This window comes from Nycticebus coucang, chromosome 1, assembly GCF_027406575.1.
Source record: "Nycticebus coucang isolate mNycCou1 chromosome 1, mNycCou1.pri, whole genome shotgun sequence".
In the NCBI taxonomy this organism is placed as follows: domain Eukaryota; kingdom Metazoa; phylum Chordata; class Mammalia; order Primates; family Lorisidae; genus Nycticebus; species Nycticebus coucang.
The window spans coordinates 142,371,812-142,391,666 of NC_069780.1; the positions used below are offsets into that span (position 1 = coordinate 142,371,812).

Genomic DNA, 19,855 nt, shown 5'->3' on the forward strand with positions numbered 1-19,855 from the left:
TTCTAAATCTTAACTTTAATAGGCTCATTTATTGCTAGGTTTTAAAGGCAAGGCCATGTAAAAGAGTAAGAATTATAAGAAGTACAACTTCTCAAATTGTAATTCTTATAATTTTAATCTATAGAATTGAACTTTATATCATAAAAGTGGTCTGAACAAGGAAGGTTCCAGGAGTAAATGCCACTTTATTTTCCGTGGACCGGTTGAATCCTTATAGAATTATTGAAAGACATTCCTTTTGGATTTCCCTCCCACGAATGCATAGTGACACAATTTTTGGTCCTGATGAGCCAGATTTTAAAGATTATTATAGATTGATATATATGTCTAGAAGTCCATATGTAAAAAGTGTGGCTCTCAAAGTGTATCAGTGAAGCTGTGGTATTTAGTATGAACTCTCATTTATTAACATAAATTGTGAAATAAATAATGTCTTACAATTCATTTGTATTAGGTTATGGTTTCATGAGAGTTTGTATTTGTGACTAAATTCCATGTATAGACAATGAGGCAAGAGGAAGGCGTTTGGTTTCCCTTGGTGGTAAACCGAGCTGAAGGAAGATATGGCTATGAAGGTAGATGGGTAACATTTAGTACATCTGGGCCATTCTCCCATGTCACAAAGTCCCAAAGCAGCAAATGCTGGTGTGGTTGTAGAGAGAAGGGAATATTCCTGCACTGTTGGTGGTACTGGAAACTAGTACATCTTTTATGGAAAGAATTATGTATAGTCCTCAAAGAACTAACCTTCCATTTGATCCTGCAATCCCATTCCTAGATATCCACCCCAAAGTAAAAAAGTCATGTTATGTTAGGGACATTTACATGCAAATGTAGCCCAATTTATAATCAAAGATATGGAAACAACCTAAGTGCCTTTCAACACATGAATCGATTAATAAACTATGGTATATGCATATCATAGAATACTATTCAGCCATAAAAAAGGTGGAGAATTTTTATATCTTTTACAACTTGGATGGATTTGGAGAACACTTTCCTAAGTAAAGTATAACAAGAATGGAAAATCAATGTATTCAACACTAATACATGTATTCAATACTAATTGTATTCAATACTAATGCATTCAATACCCATGTATTCTAATACTAATAGAATACTAATACATGTATTAATACATTGTAGATTGTATTAATACACATTACAAATGAGATAAAAACTCAATTAAATTCAAGAAGAGGGGGCAGCCCCTGTGGCTCAGTGGGTAGGGCGCTGGCCTTATATACTGAGGGTGGCAGTTTTGAATCTGGCCCCGGCCAAACTGCAACAAAAAATAGCCAGGCCTTGTGGCAGGTGCCTGTAGTCCCAGCTACTTGGGAGGCTGAGGCAAGAGAATCACCTAAGCCCAGGAGCTGGAGGTTGCTGTGAGCTGTGACGCAACGGCACTCTACTGAGAGGGACAAAGTGAGACTCTATCTCTGGGGGAAAAAACAAATAAATAAATAAATTCAAAAAGAGGGGAGACAGGAGTTTGGTCAGTTCCTACCTAATGGATACAGTGTACTTTGGTCAGTTCCTATCTAATGGGTACAATATACTTTGGTCAGTTCCTACCTAATGGGTACAATGTTAGGGTAAATAGCAAACGTCTAGGCGAAGGTTACAACTTATAAACACAAACGTTGTAACCTAATTGCATGTAACCTCATATTAATCCAAAATAAATTTAAAAATATATATTTAGTACATTTAAGTAGGGAAAAATATTTAATAGTCCTTTGAAGTTATGATCAATCTTATATTTTTAACAGCTTTCTTAAGATATACTTGTATCGGCAGTGCCTGTGGCTCAAAGGAGTAGGGCGCTGGACCCATATGCCAGAGGTGGAGGGTTCAAACCCAGCTGCCGGCCAAAACTGAAAAAACAACAACAGCAAAAAGATGTACTTATGTCTTATAATTCACCCATTAAAATATATAATTTGGTTGTTTTTAGTATATTCAGTATTGTACAACTATCAACATAATCCATTTTAGAACATTTTTATCACTTCAAAAAGAAATCCTATGCCCATCAGCAGTCACTCTCAAATTACTTCTAAATCCTCTCTTACCCACTATCTGTTGATAACCTCTAAACCTCTACACTTCTGTCTCTAGAGATTTGCCTATTCTGGATATTTCATATAAATGGAATCTTATGTGGTCTTTTGTTACTGTCTCTTTTACTTAGCATGTTTTAAATGTTAGATAATGGATTTTGATTATGAAGGCAGTTATTATGAAGGTTCATTCATGTCAAAGTGTATATCATTACTGCATTCCTTTTTATTGCAGAATAATACTCCATTCTGTGAATAAACCACATTTCATCAATTATATAAGTAATAGAAATCTGAATTATCTACCCTTTTTGGCTATTTGTTTGTTTGTTTTTTTGTAGAGACACAGTCTCACTGTACTGCCCTTGGGTAGAGTGCCATGGCGTCACACGGCTCACAGCAACCTCTAACTCTTGGGCTTACACGATTCTCTTGCCTCAGCCTCCCAAGCAGTTGGGACCACAGGCGCCCGCCACAACGCCCGGCTATTTTTTTGTTGCAGTTTGGCCGGGGCTGGGTTTGAACCCGCCACCCTCGGCATATGGGGCCGGTGGCCTACTCACTGAGCCACAGGCGCTGCCCGGGTATTTGTTTTTTTTAAGAGACAGAATCTTACTCTGTCAACCAGGCTGGAGGGCAGTGGTGTGATCATAGTTCACTGCAGCCTTGGATCCTGGGCTCAAGTCATCTTCTTCCCTTGGCCTCCCCAAATGCTGGGAGTACAGGTTTAAGCCATTGCACCTAGCCAATTTCAGCTATTATTAATAATTCTTATTCGTTTTTCTTTGATGATTAGGGACAAAGCAAGTATCCAATGTACTCAATACTAATATGAAACCAGCAGATGAACAACTACATGCCCGCATGAAAGAAAGACACTGTTACATTCAAGTTGGGGGGAGGGGATGAGGAGGAGGAAAGAGGTTTGGAGGAGTTTGTGCTCTCAACTGATAGACACAATGTAGGGGTATATAGCACACCTCCTGGGTGAAGGGCTCAACTACAAGTTGGACTACAAGTTGGACTTTACCTAACAAATGCAAACAATGTAAACTAATCATTTGTACCCTTATATCAATCTGAAATTTAAAAAAATATCAGATAAGAGCACTCACATGCATGTTTTTATATGGATGTGTGTTTTCATTTCTATTGTGTGTATATGTGGAAGTAGACTTTCTGGATCCTATGGTAACTCCATGTTTAACCTTTTGAGGAACTGTGAGCTTGTTTTTCAAAGTGATTGTAGCATTTGACATTCTCACTGATGATTTAAAAAGTAATAATTTCTAGACGAGATTATAGCTCACGCCTATAATCCTAGCACTCTGGGAGGGCAACCAGGTGGATTGCTTGAGCTCAGGAGTTTGAGACCAGCCTGAGTAAGAGTGAGACACCCATCTCTACTACAAATAGAAAAAAGCTAGCCAGAAGTCATGGGGGACATCTGTAGTCCCAGCTACTCGGGAGACTGAGGGTAGAGGATGGCTCGACCCCAAGAGTGGGAGGTTGCTGTGAGCTATGATGACACCACGGCACTTTTCCCAGGATGACACACAGTTAAACTATCTCATAAGAAAAAACAAAGTAATAATTTCTAAAAAGCTATAGAGCTCTTTTGGATAACTTTCAAAAAAAGATTTTATCTGAGCTAAATTCTTTTATATATATGTGCTTTTCATTGCTTTTTATTTCAATGTGAAATTTTTATTCTTCTATAGAATTTTAGCTCCTAGAATCTATGTTTTAAAAATTAAATTATAAACAAAATTACTTTTGCAAATAATTTAAAAATGATTATAACTTAATCTTTAGAAGCTTTTACTCTCTCATTTTTGTCTAATATAACTTTTTGGGATACCTACTTCACATATAATGATGCAGAATTTTAACTAAAAGAGTTGTTTATATTGCTTCATTTTTGTTCTGTTAATTTTTTCTTTCATTTTTTTTTTTTTTCTGGATTCTCTGCCTTGTGATAACAAAGAGGAATTCCTGACTTACCTTGAACACTACCAGCTAATTATTCCAATAAGGGTTGATCAAAATGGAGCGTTTCTCAGCTTTACTGTGAAAAATGATAAACACTCAAGGAGAAGACGGAGTATGGACCCTATTGATCCACAGCAGGCAGTATCTAAGTTATTTTTCAAACTTTCAGCCTATGGCAAGCATTTTCATCTAAACTTGACTCTCAATACAGACTTTGTGTCCAAACATTTTACAGTGGAATATTGGGGTAAGGATGGACCCCACTGGAAACACGATTTTTTAGACAACTGTCATTACACAGGATATTTGCAAGATCAACGTAGTACAACTAAAGTGGCTTTAAGCAACTGTGTTGGGTTGGTAAGTAGATGTTATGATTTTAAATTTCTGATGGGAAAATAAATTCACAATGTAAATGTTTTTCCTCAGATTAAAAAATATATACAGATGATTTAGTCAGAGGTAATAGTCTAAAATTTTTTGTTATTTCTGCTACATTTGCTTCTTATCTTTTTCATAGTATTTATATTGTCTTTTCAAAGAACAACTTAAAACTCCTTATCTATAGTAGAGAAATGAATGAAACCTCAGATTTCCTGTAGACTTAATTTTTTCTGTTCAAATTATCATCTTTTATGAATAAACAAAACTCAGTTGTTTGTGAAGAATTTCAGGGTGTGTTTGTATGTATGTGTGCATTATTGCACGGCACTGATATTCTCTTTAGGTTTATTTCTATAAATACCTATTTCTGGTAGGTTACATAGCTTAAAATTACTTATGACATACTTGTGGTTACAGGTTTTTAAAGCAACACCTTTTATATCAATGTCTATGAGATAATTGTTCCATACATTTATATGAAAATTGATGATAAATCTTATTTACTTACAAAATTGGGTTTGGGAATACAGGGTTTATGTTAGGCATTTGAGTCCATTCTAGTCTAATGGTAAATACACAACTCAAAGTTGCACATAGTAATGATTGCAGAACAAAGCATATTCCTATACTTCTTCTGAGTTTACCTTGTTCAGAATAATGTAGGTGTTCCACGAAAGCTTTAAAAGGTATGAACATTTTGATGTTCAAGGAGTATTTTCAGAAACTATTTTCTTTCTTATTATAATATTCTTATTTATACTTGAATATAAAATAATTACATAATTAGAGTTGGAAGTAAATAAGTTTTAAAATTGGAAAGGACTATCAAGAACTACACAACAAAGAAAATTTTTCACTATAGTTACGCATAAGAATTTGCTTAGATTGTCCATTTTCCATAACTGTTAATTAAAATGAGCTAAAATAATTACTTAAATTTTAGGGTTTAGGTTTAATTCTCATAAAAAGACATATTGAGTACATTTATTGTTAGTTTCTCTAAAAGCATTATATATAAAACAGATTATTCTTTTTGAATAAAATTATTCAAAATAAATGTGTTCTAAAACTTCTCATATGTTAAAATGACATGCTGTTAATGGTCATAAAAATTAATTATAAAAAGTAATTTTTCTAGTCATTGACTAATATTTTTTCTAGTCATTGACATTTCCTAGCGTTTACATTTAGCATTAACAGTAATCATGCCATTGCCAGTTTTAATAGGGTGATGAAATGAGCAAATTTGAGATTTAGAAAAAAACAAAACAAACAAATTCGCTTGTGGCATATGAGGAAAAAGGTGTGATTGTAGATATGAAGACGAATTCGAACATGTAGGAGACAATCAAGGCCTATGTATAGATTATGGCATTGGGAATAGAGAAGATGGAATGAATATGAGGATTTGTTTCCTTTTAATCCTTTCTTTTTTTCTTTTTCTTTTTCTTTCTCTCTTTTTTTTTTCTTTTGAGAAAGAGTCTCACCCCATTGCCCTGGGTAGAATGCCGTGGCATCATAGCTCACAGCAACCTTACACTCCTGGGCTCAAGTGATCCTCTTGCCTGCTAGGACTTCAGGTATCTGCCACAATGCTTGGCCAGTTTCTCTATTTTTAATAGAGATGGGATCTTGCTCTTACTTCGGCTGGTCTCAAACTCCTGAGCTCAAACAGTTAATTTGCCTCCCAGAGTGCTAGGATTACAGGTGTGAACCACCAAGTATGGCCTTGTTAATCTTTTCTTCCCTAGCATATAATAAGATGGATAGTACATAGTAATATTTAATAATGTCTTTCAAAAACTGAAGTAGAATTGAACTGAGTGTTGGATAAGAAGAGAAAGTAATTGAAAATGTCTGAGATTTCTCTTTTGGATGAAGGTATGTATGAATGTTACTTGAGAAAGAGTATAAAAGACTGATGGATTGGAGAGGAAGAGGACCAGATTGCTTTTGATATAATAAATGTGAAGAATCTGAAGAAAAAAAAATTACAGATGTCTAGTGGCATCTGGGAAATATAGCTGTGAAATTTAGAAAAAATCCAATTCTGGAAACAAGTAACTTGGGGGGTGTTAACATAGGGACTGTTTATGAAATCATGAAACATGCTATTTGATGTGTCAAGAGTGAGAATAACATTCAAAATGGAACCTTTTCTACAATGAAGGCAGAGTATCACCCATCTATTCTTCATCCTTTTTTAGACTGTGTCTTGTTTTCTTCCCCTCTAAAATATAATACCTTCCTGTTTTACTTTATTGTTGAAACTGTACCGTCCATGTTAACTAAGGTGTGGTCTGCCAGGTTTGTCTACTGAAGTTTCTATTTTTCCTTTGGCAATCAATAAGGAATTTGTGAGCAGATATTTTGAGATTGTATAAATAGCCTGTTCCTTATTACATTTATACACAAAGTTTTTAGTAACTTTTACCTTCATTCTTATTTTATATCTTGTTACACTTTTAATTAAATGGAATATGTAAACAAGTTTTTTAAAAAATGCAACTTTTTGGGCCTGGTGTGGTATTTCACACCTGTAATCTTAGCACTCTGGAAGTGTGAGGCAAGTGGATTGCCTGAACTCAGGAGTTCAAGACCAGCCTGAGCAAAGTGAGACCCCCATCTCTAGTAAAAATAGAAAAAACTAGCAGGGCATTATGATGGGGGCCTGTAGCCCCCGCTACTTAGGAGGCTGAGAGGCTCAAGTCCAAGAGTTTGGGGTTGCTGTGAGGTATGATGCTATGCCACTCAACCCCAGGGTGACAGGGTGAGACTCTTACCTCAAAAAAAAAAAAAAAAAATCCAACTTTTCAAAGGCTACTATTTTTAATTAATTATGTTTTTAATTATTTTGTACAAACTAGTTTTTAATGCAGAGATCACTCGTGTTTTTTCATTGTATTTCTTCACCCATAGTTTCAGTGTTATAACCCTATATATATCATTCAAAGCACCAAATTGCTAACATTATAGCGTACTAGTTCTAAATAATGTCACATTTTAGTTTGCTTTATATTTGAACCATGTTTTTTAAATCCAGGTTATTTCCCCTGGAGTTTCTAATTACTTTCATTTATTTTTTATTGAAAAAATATGTTATTTCTTTATTATGTGACCAGTATTATCAAGTTTCTTAGTCCTTATATCTATTGTTTGGAATATATTCCATTCTTTTTTTGAGGCATTTTTCCTGGAAAGTAATTCTTGAGCTGGTACACATCTCTTATTTTGGGATTTCTTCTTTCCTAGCTTAGTTATACATCTTTCTCTTTCTGGATTTACATCTTAATTTTGTTGGAGAACTTCAAATAATTTCCACCTCCCAGACAGGTGCCTGGGAAGTAAAATTTCTGACTTCTTGCCTATTTGAAATGGATGGTTAATAATTTAGCTGAATGTGGAATTCTAGGTTGAAAATGATTTTTCTTTAAGAACCATGGATGGTGGAATTGGGAAACAGAATATATGGGACATCAAATTTGTCTATATTGTTTTATATCCTTAAAAAAGAAAAAAATTATAGTTCTAAAAAGATTACCATTGATTCGTTTTAAGTGGAAAATAGAAGTCTGCTATTGGTCTGATTTTTGTCCTTTTATTTACAAATTTTTTAATTAAAATTTATTTTTTTTCTCAATGAAAGCATGTTTTTCTTTTTATCCTTCTTGCTTCAGGAATTTTATAATGTGGCTAGGTATAGGTATTCTTTCCTTTGCTTGGTTTTTCTTTTCTTCTTTTTTTTGGCCGTAGACATTTATCTTGTGGAATCCTTTCCTCCCTCCCTTTCTCCTTCCCTCCCTTCCTTTTTCTTTTATCTCCCGCTTTTTTTTAGAGACAAGAGTCTTACTCTGTCACCCTGGGTAGAGTGCTTTGGTGTCACAGCTCACAGCAACCTCAAACTCCTGGGTTGGAGCAATTCTCTTGCCTCAGCCTCCCTAGTAGCTGGGATTCAGGCACCTTCCTCAATGTTCAGCTATCACTGCTTGGTTTTTGATGGGTGCTTCTTTTGATTTTTTTTTTTGAGACATAGTTTCATTTTGTTGCCCTCGGTAGAGTGCTGTGGCATCACAGCTCACAGCAACCTCCAGCTCTTGGGCTTAGGCGATTCTCTTGCTCAGCCTCCTGAGTAGCTGGTACTACAGGCGCCCACCACAATGCCTGGCTATTTTTTTGTTGCAGTTTGGCCAGGGCCAGGTTCGAACCTGCCACCCTTGGTATATGGGGCTGGAGCCCTACTCACTGAGCCACAGGTGCCACCCAAGATGAATGCTTTTAATTTAAAGACTATACTTAAGCTTAGAAAAATTTTAAAAATTATTTCCTTAATAATTTTACCTTATCTTTTTCTTCTCTCCTGTTCTATCTTTTTGGAATTGGTTCTCTGCTCCAAATGTGTGTGTGTGTGTGTGTGTGTGTGTGTATACTTTTTTGTTTAAAGAGATGGGGGGATCTCATTTGCAACTCAGGCTGGAGTCCAGTGACACGTTCATATCTTACTGTTACCTCCAACTCCTAGGCTCAAGCAATCCTCCCACCTAAGCATTAGGAGTAGCTGCATTACAGGCACACACCATTGAGCCCAGCTATTTAAAAAAATGTTTTAGAGACAGGCTCTCTATGTTGCTTAGGCTGGTCTCAAACCCCTGGGCTCAAGTTATCCTCCTGCCTTGGTCTCCCAAAGAGCTGAGATTGCAGGTATGAACCACTCACTGCACATTGCCTTGAAGGCCTTCTCAAAGTGTTCCAAAAGTCTTATTTTAAAAATATTTTGAGGCTGGGTGCTGTGCCTCACTCTCTAATCCTAGACCTCTGGGAGACTGAGGCAGATGGATTGCCTGAGCTCAGGAAATTGAGACCAGCCTGAGGCAGAGCGAGACCCGGTCTCTAAAACTAGCCAAGCATTGTACCCAAATGTTGTGGCGAACACCTGTAGTCCCAGCTACTAGAGAGGCTGAGGCAGGAGAATCGCTTGAGCCCAAGAGTTTGAGGTTGCCGTGAGCTGTGACACCACCGCACTCTACTGAGAGTGACAAAGTGAGAGTCTGTCTCAAAAAAAAATTTTTTTTGATAACTTATAATGCTTCATATTTTTTCTTCATTTAAAATACTTTGAGAGTCCATATGCTTCACTTCTAGACTTTGGAAGGGATTACTATAAGAAGGTGTTGAAATCAACAACTATTTGAGAAATGATATTGCAGAGAGTGACAATGGTCCAGAAATAAGCAGTAAAGGGACTGATTTGGAAGGACAAAGAAAAAAATAGAGATATTGACATGGGAAGAAGATTATGGCATGAATTTCAAAGCTGGTGTTTTGTTATTTCGAGGAGGAAGTGAGGACAACAGGGAAGGAATGTCATTGAGGGAGATTTGATTTTTTGTAAGAGCAATTGAAATGAATTGATGAGGATATAGGAGATTTTGTTGATGATTGAACTTGAGTTTGAGAGGGCACAGCAGAAGTGTTTTAAATTGTGGGGAGAGGTAGGAGATGGTCAGAAAACATCATGTTAATATATAACCATTTGGGGATTAGACTCCAGGGGATGAGATTTGGGCTTTTAGGAATTGATATGGCAGGGAAAGAGGGGCCGTGATGAAATTAGTCCTGGGGCTAATAGGGTAAAGGTGAATGAGGATGGAAAGAAAGTGAGAGCAGGGCTTTCATCAGGTGTGCAGAGATTCTGAGACTCCCATTAAACTCAGTTCTCCCATCATCTGATTTTTAGCCCCTTTCTCATCTCATAATCATTCTCCCATTCTCTTCCTTCAGTCATCATGGCTCCTGGCCGTTACTCAAAAACTATAGGCACATTCCTACTTCATTGCCTTTGCATTTGCTGTTTTTACTATCTGATCTGTTCTTTCCCAAGATATCTATTTGGCTTGTTTCTTCAGTTTATTTAGGTTTCTGTTCAAATATCACCTTATTAGAGAAGATGTTCCCAACCATCCAAAATATTTGTATAATTTCCTTACTCCTGATTGCTCTCTGTCCTTTTCTGATGCTGTGTCTTAACGTTTATCACTTTATGATTCATCATTCATTTATCTAATTAATTAATTTCTAGCTTCTCCTACCAGAATGTAAGTACCATGGTAGAAATGAAACTTTTTAGGTTTACTGTTGAATTCCTACCGCCTAGTATGGTATCTGCCATGTAATAGGTACTCAGCAAATGTGGTGAATGAATGAATAATGTTAGAAATAACATTTAGAGAATAAGAGAATTATAGAATAGTGGATAAGAGTCCAGACTCTAAAGTCAATCAAATGAGTTTGTTGTTTAACTTTGCTCCATCTCAGTTTTTCATCTACAAAGAGGAGCTGATAGTGTACTTACTTCAGAGAGCTATTTTTTTTTTTAAGACAGAGTCTCACTTTGTGCCCCACCCCCTATGTGCTGTAGCATTATAGCTTACAGCAACCTCAAACTTTTGGGCTCAAGCAATTCTCTTGCCTCAGCTTCCCGAGTAGCTGGGACTACAGGCGCCTGCCAGACCACCTGGCTATTTTTAGACACAGTGGTCTTGCTGTAGCTCAGTCTGGTCTCGATCTTGTGAGCTCAGGCAATCTACCTGCCTTGGCCTCCCAGAGTGCTGGGATTACAGGCTTGAGCCACTGTGCCTGGCCCCTTCAGAGAACTATTAAGATTAAATGAGATATTATGTGTAAACATTTTACAGAGTACCTAATACATAAAATTTCTGAATCACTCTTCTAGAGTTTTTCTATTCTTGAAATTAGAGATTTTGTTTACTTACTAGGCTTCTGATTCCATTTTTCCTCAGTAATCTAAGTTTGTTGTCTGGAACATTCAACTTTCTTCTCCTCACAGACCAGAATGATTTTATTGTCATAGCCTTTCTGTTCTGCTTTCTACACTTCCATATCAAAACTTACACTTGTCCCCTTTTCTGTGGAACTGTGCTCAGTTTGCTCTAGTACGTTGTTAATCTACCTGGTAAAGTAATTTATGCTCAAATATTAGAGTCTGTTAATGGCATATTATGTTATTTCTGCCAGTATTTGCATTTAATATGGGGGCTATTATCCTTAAACTAAAGCAAACTATGGTGAAAATAATATGAAGTGACTAAGTGCTGCTTTTTTTTTTCTTTTTGCATTCCTCAGCTCATTTCATGTAGGTGACTGCCAACTTCATCTATAAATTAGAGCAGCTCTGATTATGTCTTATCGTTCCTTCCAAGTATGAGGTACTTAACATGAATTTCCCTAAACAGAATCATAGAGGTTTAGAATTCAAAAGGACCTTAGAGATTATCTGGACCAGAGATTTTCACTTTTTTTCTTTTTAAAGAAGCAAAACCATTTTCCTAAATGAAATGTTATGTGGAAACTTAATATACAGATTAATAAAAGCACAGCTGATTCCTAAGCCCAGAAATCCAAACCATGTAGGTCTCCCTTTGTTGTCTGGAGCAGTCTCCTGAGGTTACTTTCATGGAACCTCAAGGCTCCCCAGAGTACTGTCTTAAAAACCACTAATTTAGAAGAACTCTTTCTTTTCTCCAGCTGAGGAAATATTCCCAGAGAATTTGTGCTTTATCCCATGTTACAGAATAAATTAGCTGGATTAAGAGCAGTCCTGACATGTGCTATACTTAGGAAAATATTATTAGCAAGGGTAGAAGTTCTTATTTCTGCTGTAGATAGCTTTTACCATCTCATTTCTTTCTTTTCTTTTTCTTTTTTTCTATCTTTTTTTTTTTTTTTGAGACAGAGTCTCACTCTGTTGCTGCGGTAGAGTACTGTGAAGTCAATGTAGTTCACAGCAACTTCAAACTCTTGGACTTGAGCAATCCTCTTGCCTCGGCCTCCTGAGTAGCTGGGACTACGGCATGCTCCACTACACCTGGCTAGTTTTTCTATTTTTAGAAGAGATGGGGTCTCACTGTAGCTCAGGGTGGTCTTAAACTCTTGAGCTCAAGCAATCCATCTGCCTTGGCCTCTCAGAGTGCTAAGATTACAGGTGTGAGCCACCAGGCCCAGCCCATCTCGTTTCTTTTCATCAGCACATTCTTGTTTGTACCTATTATGTACAAGACACTTTTTATAGCTGTTACTGATACTAAGAAATATAAGACATAAACCTCTGCCTTAAGAAAGCAAATAGTAGGCTGGATACGGTGGGTGGCTGAGGCAGGAAGAGTTCGAGACCAGCCTGAGCTGGAGCGTGACTCTGTCTCTAAAATTAGCAGGGCGTAGTGATAGATGCTTGTAGTCCCAGCTGTTCAGGAGACTGAGGCAAGAGAATTGCTTGAGCCCAAGAGTTTGAGGTTGCTGTGAGCTATGATGCCATGGCACTCTACCCAGGGTGACAAAATGAAACTCTATCTAAAAAAAAAAAAAAGAAAGGAAGGAAATAGTCTAGTTGGAAAGATAAAACGTGGTTGAAAAGTTATTCAAAATTCAGTTTTGAAAATTTGACATGTAACAAAATTGTGTTGGATTTATTTATTTATTTAGTAATAGAGACTGGGTCTAGCTCTGTCACCCAGGCTGGATTACAGCCTTGAACTCCTGGGTTAAGTGATCTTCCTGCTTTGGCCTTTTGAACAGTTGAGATGATAGATGTATGTGTCCCCATGCCCAACTAATTAAAACAAATTTTTTTATAAAGATAAGTTCTTGCTATTTAGCCCAGGCTAGTCTTAAACTCCTTGCCTCAGGTCATCCTGCCACCTTGGCCTCTCAAAGTTTTGAGAGGCATGAGCATACCTCACCATGAAACTATGGAAATGGGGCTGGGCGCAGTGGCTCACACCTGCAATCCCAGCACTCTGGGAGGCCGACGTGACAGATTGCCTGAGCTCGAGAGTTCCAGACCAGCCTGAGCTAGAGCGAGACCTCGCCTCTAAAAATAGCTGGGCATTGTAGTGGGCACCTGTAGTCCCAGCTACTCGGGAGGTTGAAGCAAGAGAATTGCTTGAGCCCAAGAGTTTGAGGTTGCTGTGAATTCCATGGCACTCTGGGGGAGCAGGGGTGACAAAGTTAGACTCTGTCTCAGAAAAAAAAAAAAAGCCCCAAACAACAACTATGGAATTAATTGAAAATGCTACAATAATAAATCCTATTGGAGCTCAGAGGAGGGTGAAACTACCTCAATTGACTAGAGGTTTTAAAGAGAAGGCATGACTGAGTTGAGTAGGACTTGGCTAAATAAATAAATATAATATGATATGATACTATGAATAAGAGCAGAGCTTTGATTGAATTTTAGCACCCTCACTTATCTTTATATAATATTGGGCAAGTTCTTAACCTCTGAGCCTGTTACTTCATCTGCAAAATCTGAACATAAGGAGTACATGTTAATTAAAGACATAATAATTAGTATAACATAAACCTAAAGATGTTAGTGATTTTTACCACAACAGAAGTTCATTTCTTTCTTCTATCAGTGTCTATTTCTACATCAGACAGTTTTGTAAGAGGTTGCTCAGGACCCAGGTTTTTTTCTTTTTTGGCTTGTACTTCCACTCTTTGGTGTTGTATCCACTAAGTTGGCAGTGAGTAAAGAGAGCGGAAAATTCTCCTGGGGAGGTCTGAGGGGTTCAGCAGAAAGTGGTAAATTCTCTGCTGATTTTGTAATGACCAAAACTCAATCACAAGAGTTGTTGGAAAGACTGGAGGAAATCACATATGTGACATGTTTAGTATAGTGCATAGCATTAAGGATAATTAAAGTAATTAATTGTTTTTTTAAGTGTATTCCATGGCATACACTTAAATTTATATGATACCGAGTACAGATAATTCACTAATTTTTTTATTAATGTATGTTTTTACCTTCTCTTTGGAGAGGTGTCAACTTATTTTTGACTGTCGATGATAATGATGATTAATATTTTAAATGATTCTTCTTAGTAAGTTCTTTGTTTCTTTTAGCATGGTGTTATTGCTACAGAAGATGAAGAATATTTTATTGAACCTTTAAAGAATACTACAGAGGATTCCAAGCATTTTAGTTATGAAAATGGACATCCTCATGTTATTTACAAAAAGTCTACCCTTCAACAACAGCACCTGTATGATCACTCTCATTGTGGGGTTTCAGGTGAGTAGGTGTGCAGCTTTTAGAAAGTGTATTGTATTGCTTCTTTCTTTTTCTTTTGACAAATGTGATAAGGTTAATAATAGTAAATAGGAAGTTTAGTAATTGCAATTATAATATCAAGAGCCCTTTTAAAAGATATCACTTAGCGGTGGTTTTATGTCCATTTAGAAGCTCTTTGAGAAATCATTAAAATACTAGTTTGCATAAGATTTGATTTTATTGTAAAATTTGATTTTTTTCTTTTTGATTGAAGGGGAAAACATAACCACCTTATTTTATCCAAGTGAAAGTTACAGCTTTGGAACTTTTCTGTTTTGATACTTTCATGCTAGTAGTAGAAATGTAGACACTTGAATAGGCCTTGAAGAATTTTAAGGTAACATTCAAAGATAATATTATCATTAAGTTAGCAGGATACTATGGTAATACATAGTAGAGACGATAGTGTTCAAGGAAAGCTTCATGGACTATGTGACTTGTAAGCTGAGGCCTGAGGGAAAAGTGAAAGAATCTGGGCAGAAGAGGAAGGAGCAGTAGTTATAGTGTTCCACCTATAGGAAACAGTATTTATGAAGCTCCTGAACCAACAGAGAGAATGCTATTTTCCAGAAACTGACATTCATATAACTGGATATATTTAGAATGTGGATTGCAGAGAGAGAGAGAGAGTTTCAGAGTGGTTGTGTGACATAAAAGTGGAAAGATAAGAAATTGCCAAATCACAGAGGGCTTGTAAACCATGTTAAGGAGTTTGTTTCTCCCAAATGTATTGGAAACACATTGAAAGGTTTTAAGCAGACAGAATAACATAACCAGATTTGTGTTTTGGAAAGTCAACTCCAGCAACAGTATGGAGACAGAATTAGAGAAGAGCAACATTGGAGGTAAGGAGTTGGGAGGACATTAATCTGGAGATGAGAGAGGAATAGTGGAAAGAACATGGACTTTGGTGTCACTTTGGGCAAATTACCCAAACCTTGTGAATGCTCAGCACACTTTATTTATTCTTAGTCAAATTGTGGCTATTGTTATTATCAGGATGACTGTTTCTAGTATGATATTTAAAGAAATATTATATTTAAAAATTGTTTTAAAGATTTGTTCTATTTAGTTCCAGTAGTTAGAACCAGGGGCCAAATGTATCTAGAGGGAGAGTTCAGCTTAATGCAAAGAAGAGTTCATTAACAAGTAGCTTTTATTAAAAAATCAAATGGGTTGCTTTGTGAATTAGTGAATGAAATGCATCATCCTTTTGTTTCTTCTACATATCCTTCATGGCCTCATTTTCTTCTTTAAATGTTGAGTGTTCTTTGGAATTCTTTCCTCAAATTGCTGTTCTCATTCAACATGCTTTCTTTTTGAGTAATCTCTGAGTTTTTTTTTTTTTCCTTGAGACAGAGTCTTACTTTGTTGCCTAGGCTAAAGTGTCCTGGCAGCAGACCAGCTCACAGCAACCTCCAACTCTTGGGTTCAAGTGATCCTCCTGCTTCAGCCTCCTGAATAGCTGGAACTACAAGTGCCTTCCACAACGCCCAGCTAATTTTTCTTTCTTTCTTTTTTCCTTCTTTTTTTTTTCTGAGACAGAGTCTTACTCTGTCACCCTGGGTAGAATGTTGTAGCATTATAGCTCACAGCAATCTCATACTCCTAGGTTCAAGCAATTCTCCTGCCTTAGCCTCTTGAGTAGCTGGGACTATGGGCACCCACCACAACACCTGGCTAGTTTTTCTATTTTTATTAGAGACAGGGTTTTGCCCTTACTGGGGTTGGTCTTGAACTCCTGAACTCAAGCAATCCACCTGTCTCAGCCTTCTAGAGCACTAGGATTGTAAGAGTGAGCCACTGTGCCTGACCCTACTTTTTCTATTTTTTTTAAACTTGGATTTTAATTATATACATAAATAGCAACATGAGAATGAAGAATTCTAAGGCTTATACATTATCTCTATGTGACAGGATTTTAGATTAGTTTACTTGTAGGATGATATCACCTAAGATAACAGAGGCCTAGTATAGTTTCCTGGTGAAGAATGCCAGTTTAATACATTAATACTGACTTCTCTGCCATTTGTCTGTAGAAATAATTGATTTACTATATGGAGTTTCCAATGTTTACCTTTATCTGATTAAAATGGGCAGAGCATGGAGTTTTCTACTTATTTCCAGGTAAATTCTTCACATTTCCTGGCTTTTGAAAGTTCCCCTTCCACAAATCTTCTATGACTCTGTATCCTCGCAAACCCCACTGACCTGGACAAATGTGATGGCTTGTTGTCAAATAATTTCTCTCCACTGACCTGGACAAATGCGATGGCTTGTTGTGGATAATAGATAGAGGAAGCTAATCCCGGGAAACCAGGTGGATACACCAGCTTCTTTACTTTTGAACCTCTAGCCAAAAGGGGTCCACCAAGGCCAGCAAAACCAGTAACAACAAGTATTGGGAAAAAACAAGGAGGGGCATGTTAAAGATATTCATAGCTGTCTAACCCCAATTGAATCAAACTTTGCATCTTGGGCTTAGTTTGGGAGTATTTTTCCTTACACCAACTTGTATGGCTTGCAGTGATTTCACAGCTGTGAGATGCTTTCTTCGAGTTGGGTCCATGGCTCCTCCACGTATTTGGATTGACCCTCAGGAACTGAGTAGAGTGAAAGCTCATTAATCTTCATTGGCTTTGCGGGGGGTGAGTCCTTTTTTGGTGCTGCCATAGACTTTGAAGGTGAGCAGGCTCCGCGCCTGGCCAGCCCCACGTTCTGAAGTACCTTGAACATGTTGCTGGCAGCAGTGGCTCTGGCAGGGTCCTTTTTCTATTTTTAATAGAGATGGGGTTTGGCTTTTGCTCTGACTAGTCTGGAACTCCTAACCTCAAATGATTCTCCTGTTGCAGCCTCCCAGAGTGCCAGAATTGCAGACATGAGCCACTGTGCCCAGCTAATCTCTGAGCTTTTTTCTTGGTCAAGAATAGTTGGTACTCACAGCTATGATTTAATAAAAAAGAAAAAAAAAAAAGAATAGTTGGTACTAGAAATAGACCACTTCAAGTGGATGCAATTAAAATACGAAATAAAATTGTATAGTAATGAAAAAAACAAAAGGTTTGATTAGATCTTTGTATTGAGTAAAGAAACTAAACATTATGGAAATAATTTTATCTCATATTCAACGTTTGAGCTATATGTATAACTAGGATTCAAATATTTAGTTTTTAATTATGGATACACTTTTCCATTGTTTTTCCATAATATGACATTTTTCTTTTTTTTTTTTGTGTTGAGACAGGGTCCCACCCTATGCCCCTGAGCAGAGTGCAGTGGGCGTGGTAGCTCACCACAACCTCAGACTCGGGCTGCGGGCACCCCGCTGCCTCAGCCTCTGGAAGCCGCTGGGATTACAGGCGCTTGCCGTGGCGCCCGGCTGGGTTTTTCCATTTTTTTCACGAGTCAGGGTCTCACTGTCGCTCAGGCGAGTCTCGAACTCCTGAGCTCAAGCGATTCTCCCTCCTCAGCCTCCCACAGTGCTGGGATTACAGGCGTGAGCCACTGCGCCCGACATTTTTCACTTTATGATTATAAAGATAACCTTTCGTAAAAATATTTAAAGATTTCATTATATGCTGAAAGATATCTCACAATCCTTTGATACTCAGATTATCCTCTTTTGAGGTGCCTAGTGCATTATTTTAATTCAGAGAAATCTTTATTTTTCAATGGTGTAGGTATGAATCAAACTCTTCTCCATACCCATTCTTATCATCGTAAACTTCTGCCCTCGTAGGGGAAGATATTCTCCTACTATCTCTCCCCTGGATTACTGTGGCAATTTCCTAGATAGTCCTCCCTTTCAAGTCATTCCATTCACAGGCTGTTTCTACTACCCCTAACACCAATCCATTTACTTTAGATCCCCATTACATCTTGACTATACTACTGTATTGAATTTCTAATTGGTCTTTATGTCTCCAGGTTCATCTTCCTGTTTTCAGTTAAATCTGTCTCCTTCGCTGGGTTCCCATTAGTGAGAACATAGTAGTAGTTCCCTAAGTTCTGGGGAAATGTTTCTAGATATTCAGAAAAATGCACTTTGGTTGTAAATTTGGGAAATGTCTGGCTAAAAACTTAATTGTGGTATTAGTTCAACAGCGCTGCTAAAGTGAGAGGTGTGAATTTATAGGCATACATTGCCAGATAGCCCGTTATCAGGAATTCAAGCTTACATCAAAATATAAGATATGAAATCCTCTTTGATACTTGGCATTTTTATCTTACATTCAGAGATGACTTTTCCTATTTAATTAGATTCAAACTATAAATTTTTAAACATTTTGTGGAAGTAATAAATGTTATTTTTAGAAAATTTAGAAAATATTGGAAAAAAGAAAGTGAAAATCATTCTTATTCTAACACCCAGCGATAACTTAAGATCTTCTAGTCCACTGATATGAACATTATTATGTTTTTATACCTGCATTATCTGCTTAAACATTTATTAAGTAAATATTCGTTTAGCACCTACAGGCAAAACTATTCTGGGTGCTGGGGATGCAGCTATAATTAATGCAGAAAAGGTCTCTGCTGTCATGGAGCTTATATTCTAGTGAGGAAAGATAGATAATAACTGAATAAGCAAACAAACAAATACATGACCAACTTTCAATAGTAATCAGTGCTATTAATGAAAACTAAAGCAGACCAGTGAAATAATTGCAAATGGCTATATGTATTCAAGTATTTTAATACTGATCAAAAAGTTAAAATTGTATTTCATTTTTTTCTGTTTTTTTCCATGCTTATTTTATTTAGTTATTTAAATAATAAATTGATAAGTTTTCTTTGCAAAATAGTCTGACAATTCAGATAACATAAAAATGCCCTTAACCTCCCTTAAAATTATATTTCAGATGGCAATGAGATTTATATATTGATTTTTTTGGGAAAAGTTACTGTGTTTTATATATGTATGAACAATGTTTTCTTTGACATCTATACTCTAATCAAAATTAAATTGATTAAAGCATATTTGATAATTATCAGTAGAAGAACTACTAATCATTTTGAAACTAAATGCATTGATCTTATATTTTATAGTAAAAAAGATATTAATTACAGATCATGAAGCTTCATTAAAGATCAGGCTTGGCATCTGTAGCACAGTGCTTACGGTGCTGGCCACATATACTGAGGCTGGTGGGTTCGAACATGGCCCCGGCCAGCTAAACAACGACAACTGCAACAACAACAACAACAACAACAACAACAAAAATAGCCAGGCATTGTGGCGGGCACCTGTAGTCCCAGCTACTTGGGAGGCTGAGGCAAGAGAATCAAT

The 19,855-nt window shown here is 36.9% G+C and overlaps 1 protein-coding gene and 1 pseudogene across 1 annotated transcript in view; one reads left to right on the forward strand and one right to left on the reverse strand.

Moving 5' to 3' along the window:
• Positions 1–19,855, forward strand: part of ADAMTS6 (ADAM metallopeptidase with thrombospondin type 1 motif 6) — a 410,832-nt gene that overhangs the window by 8,498 nt on the left and 382,479 nt on the right. Inside the window, exons 3-4 of the mRNA XM_053589876.1 lie at positions 4,051–4,415; positions 14,358–14,526. Of these exons, the coding sequence (XP_053445851.1) occupies positions 4,051–4,415; positions 14,358–14,526 (534 nt within the window). The remainder of the gene's footprint in view (positions 1–4,050; positions 4,416–14,357; positions 14,527–19,855) is intronic.
• On the reverse strand, positions 16,679–17,301 carry LOC128584720 (MICOS complex subunit MIC26-like; annotated as a pseudogene).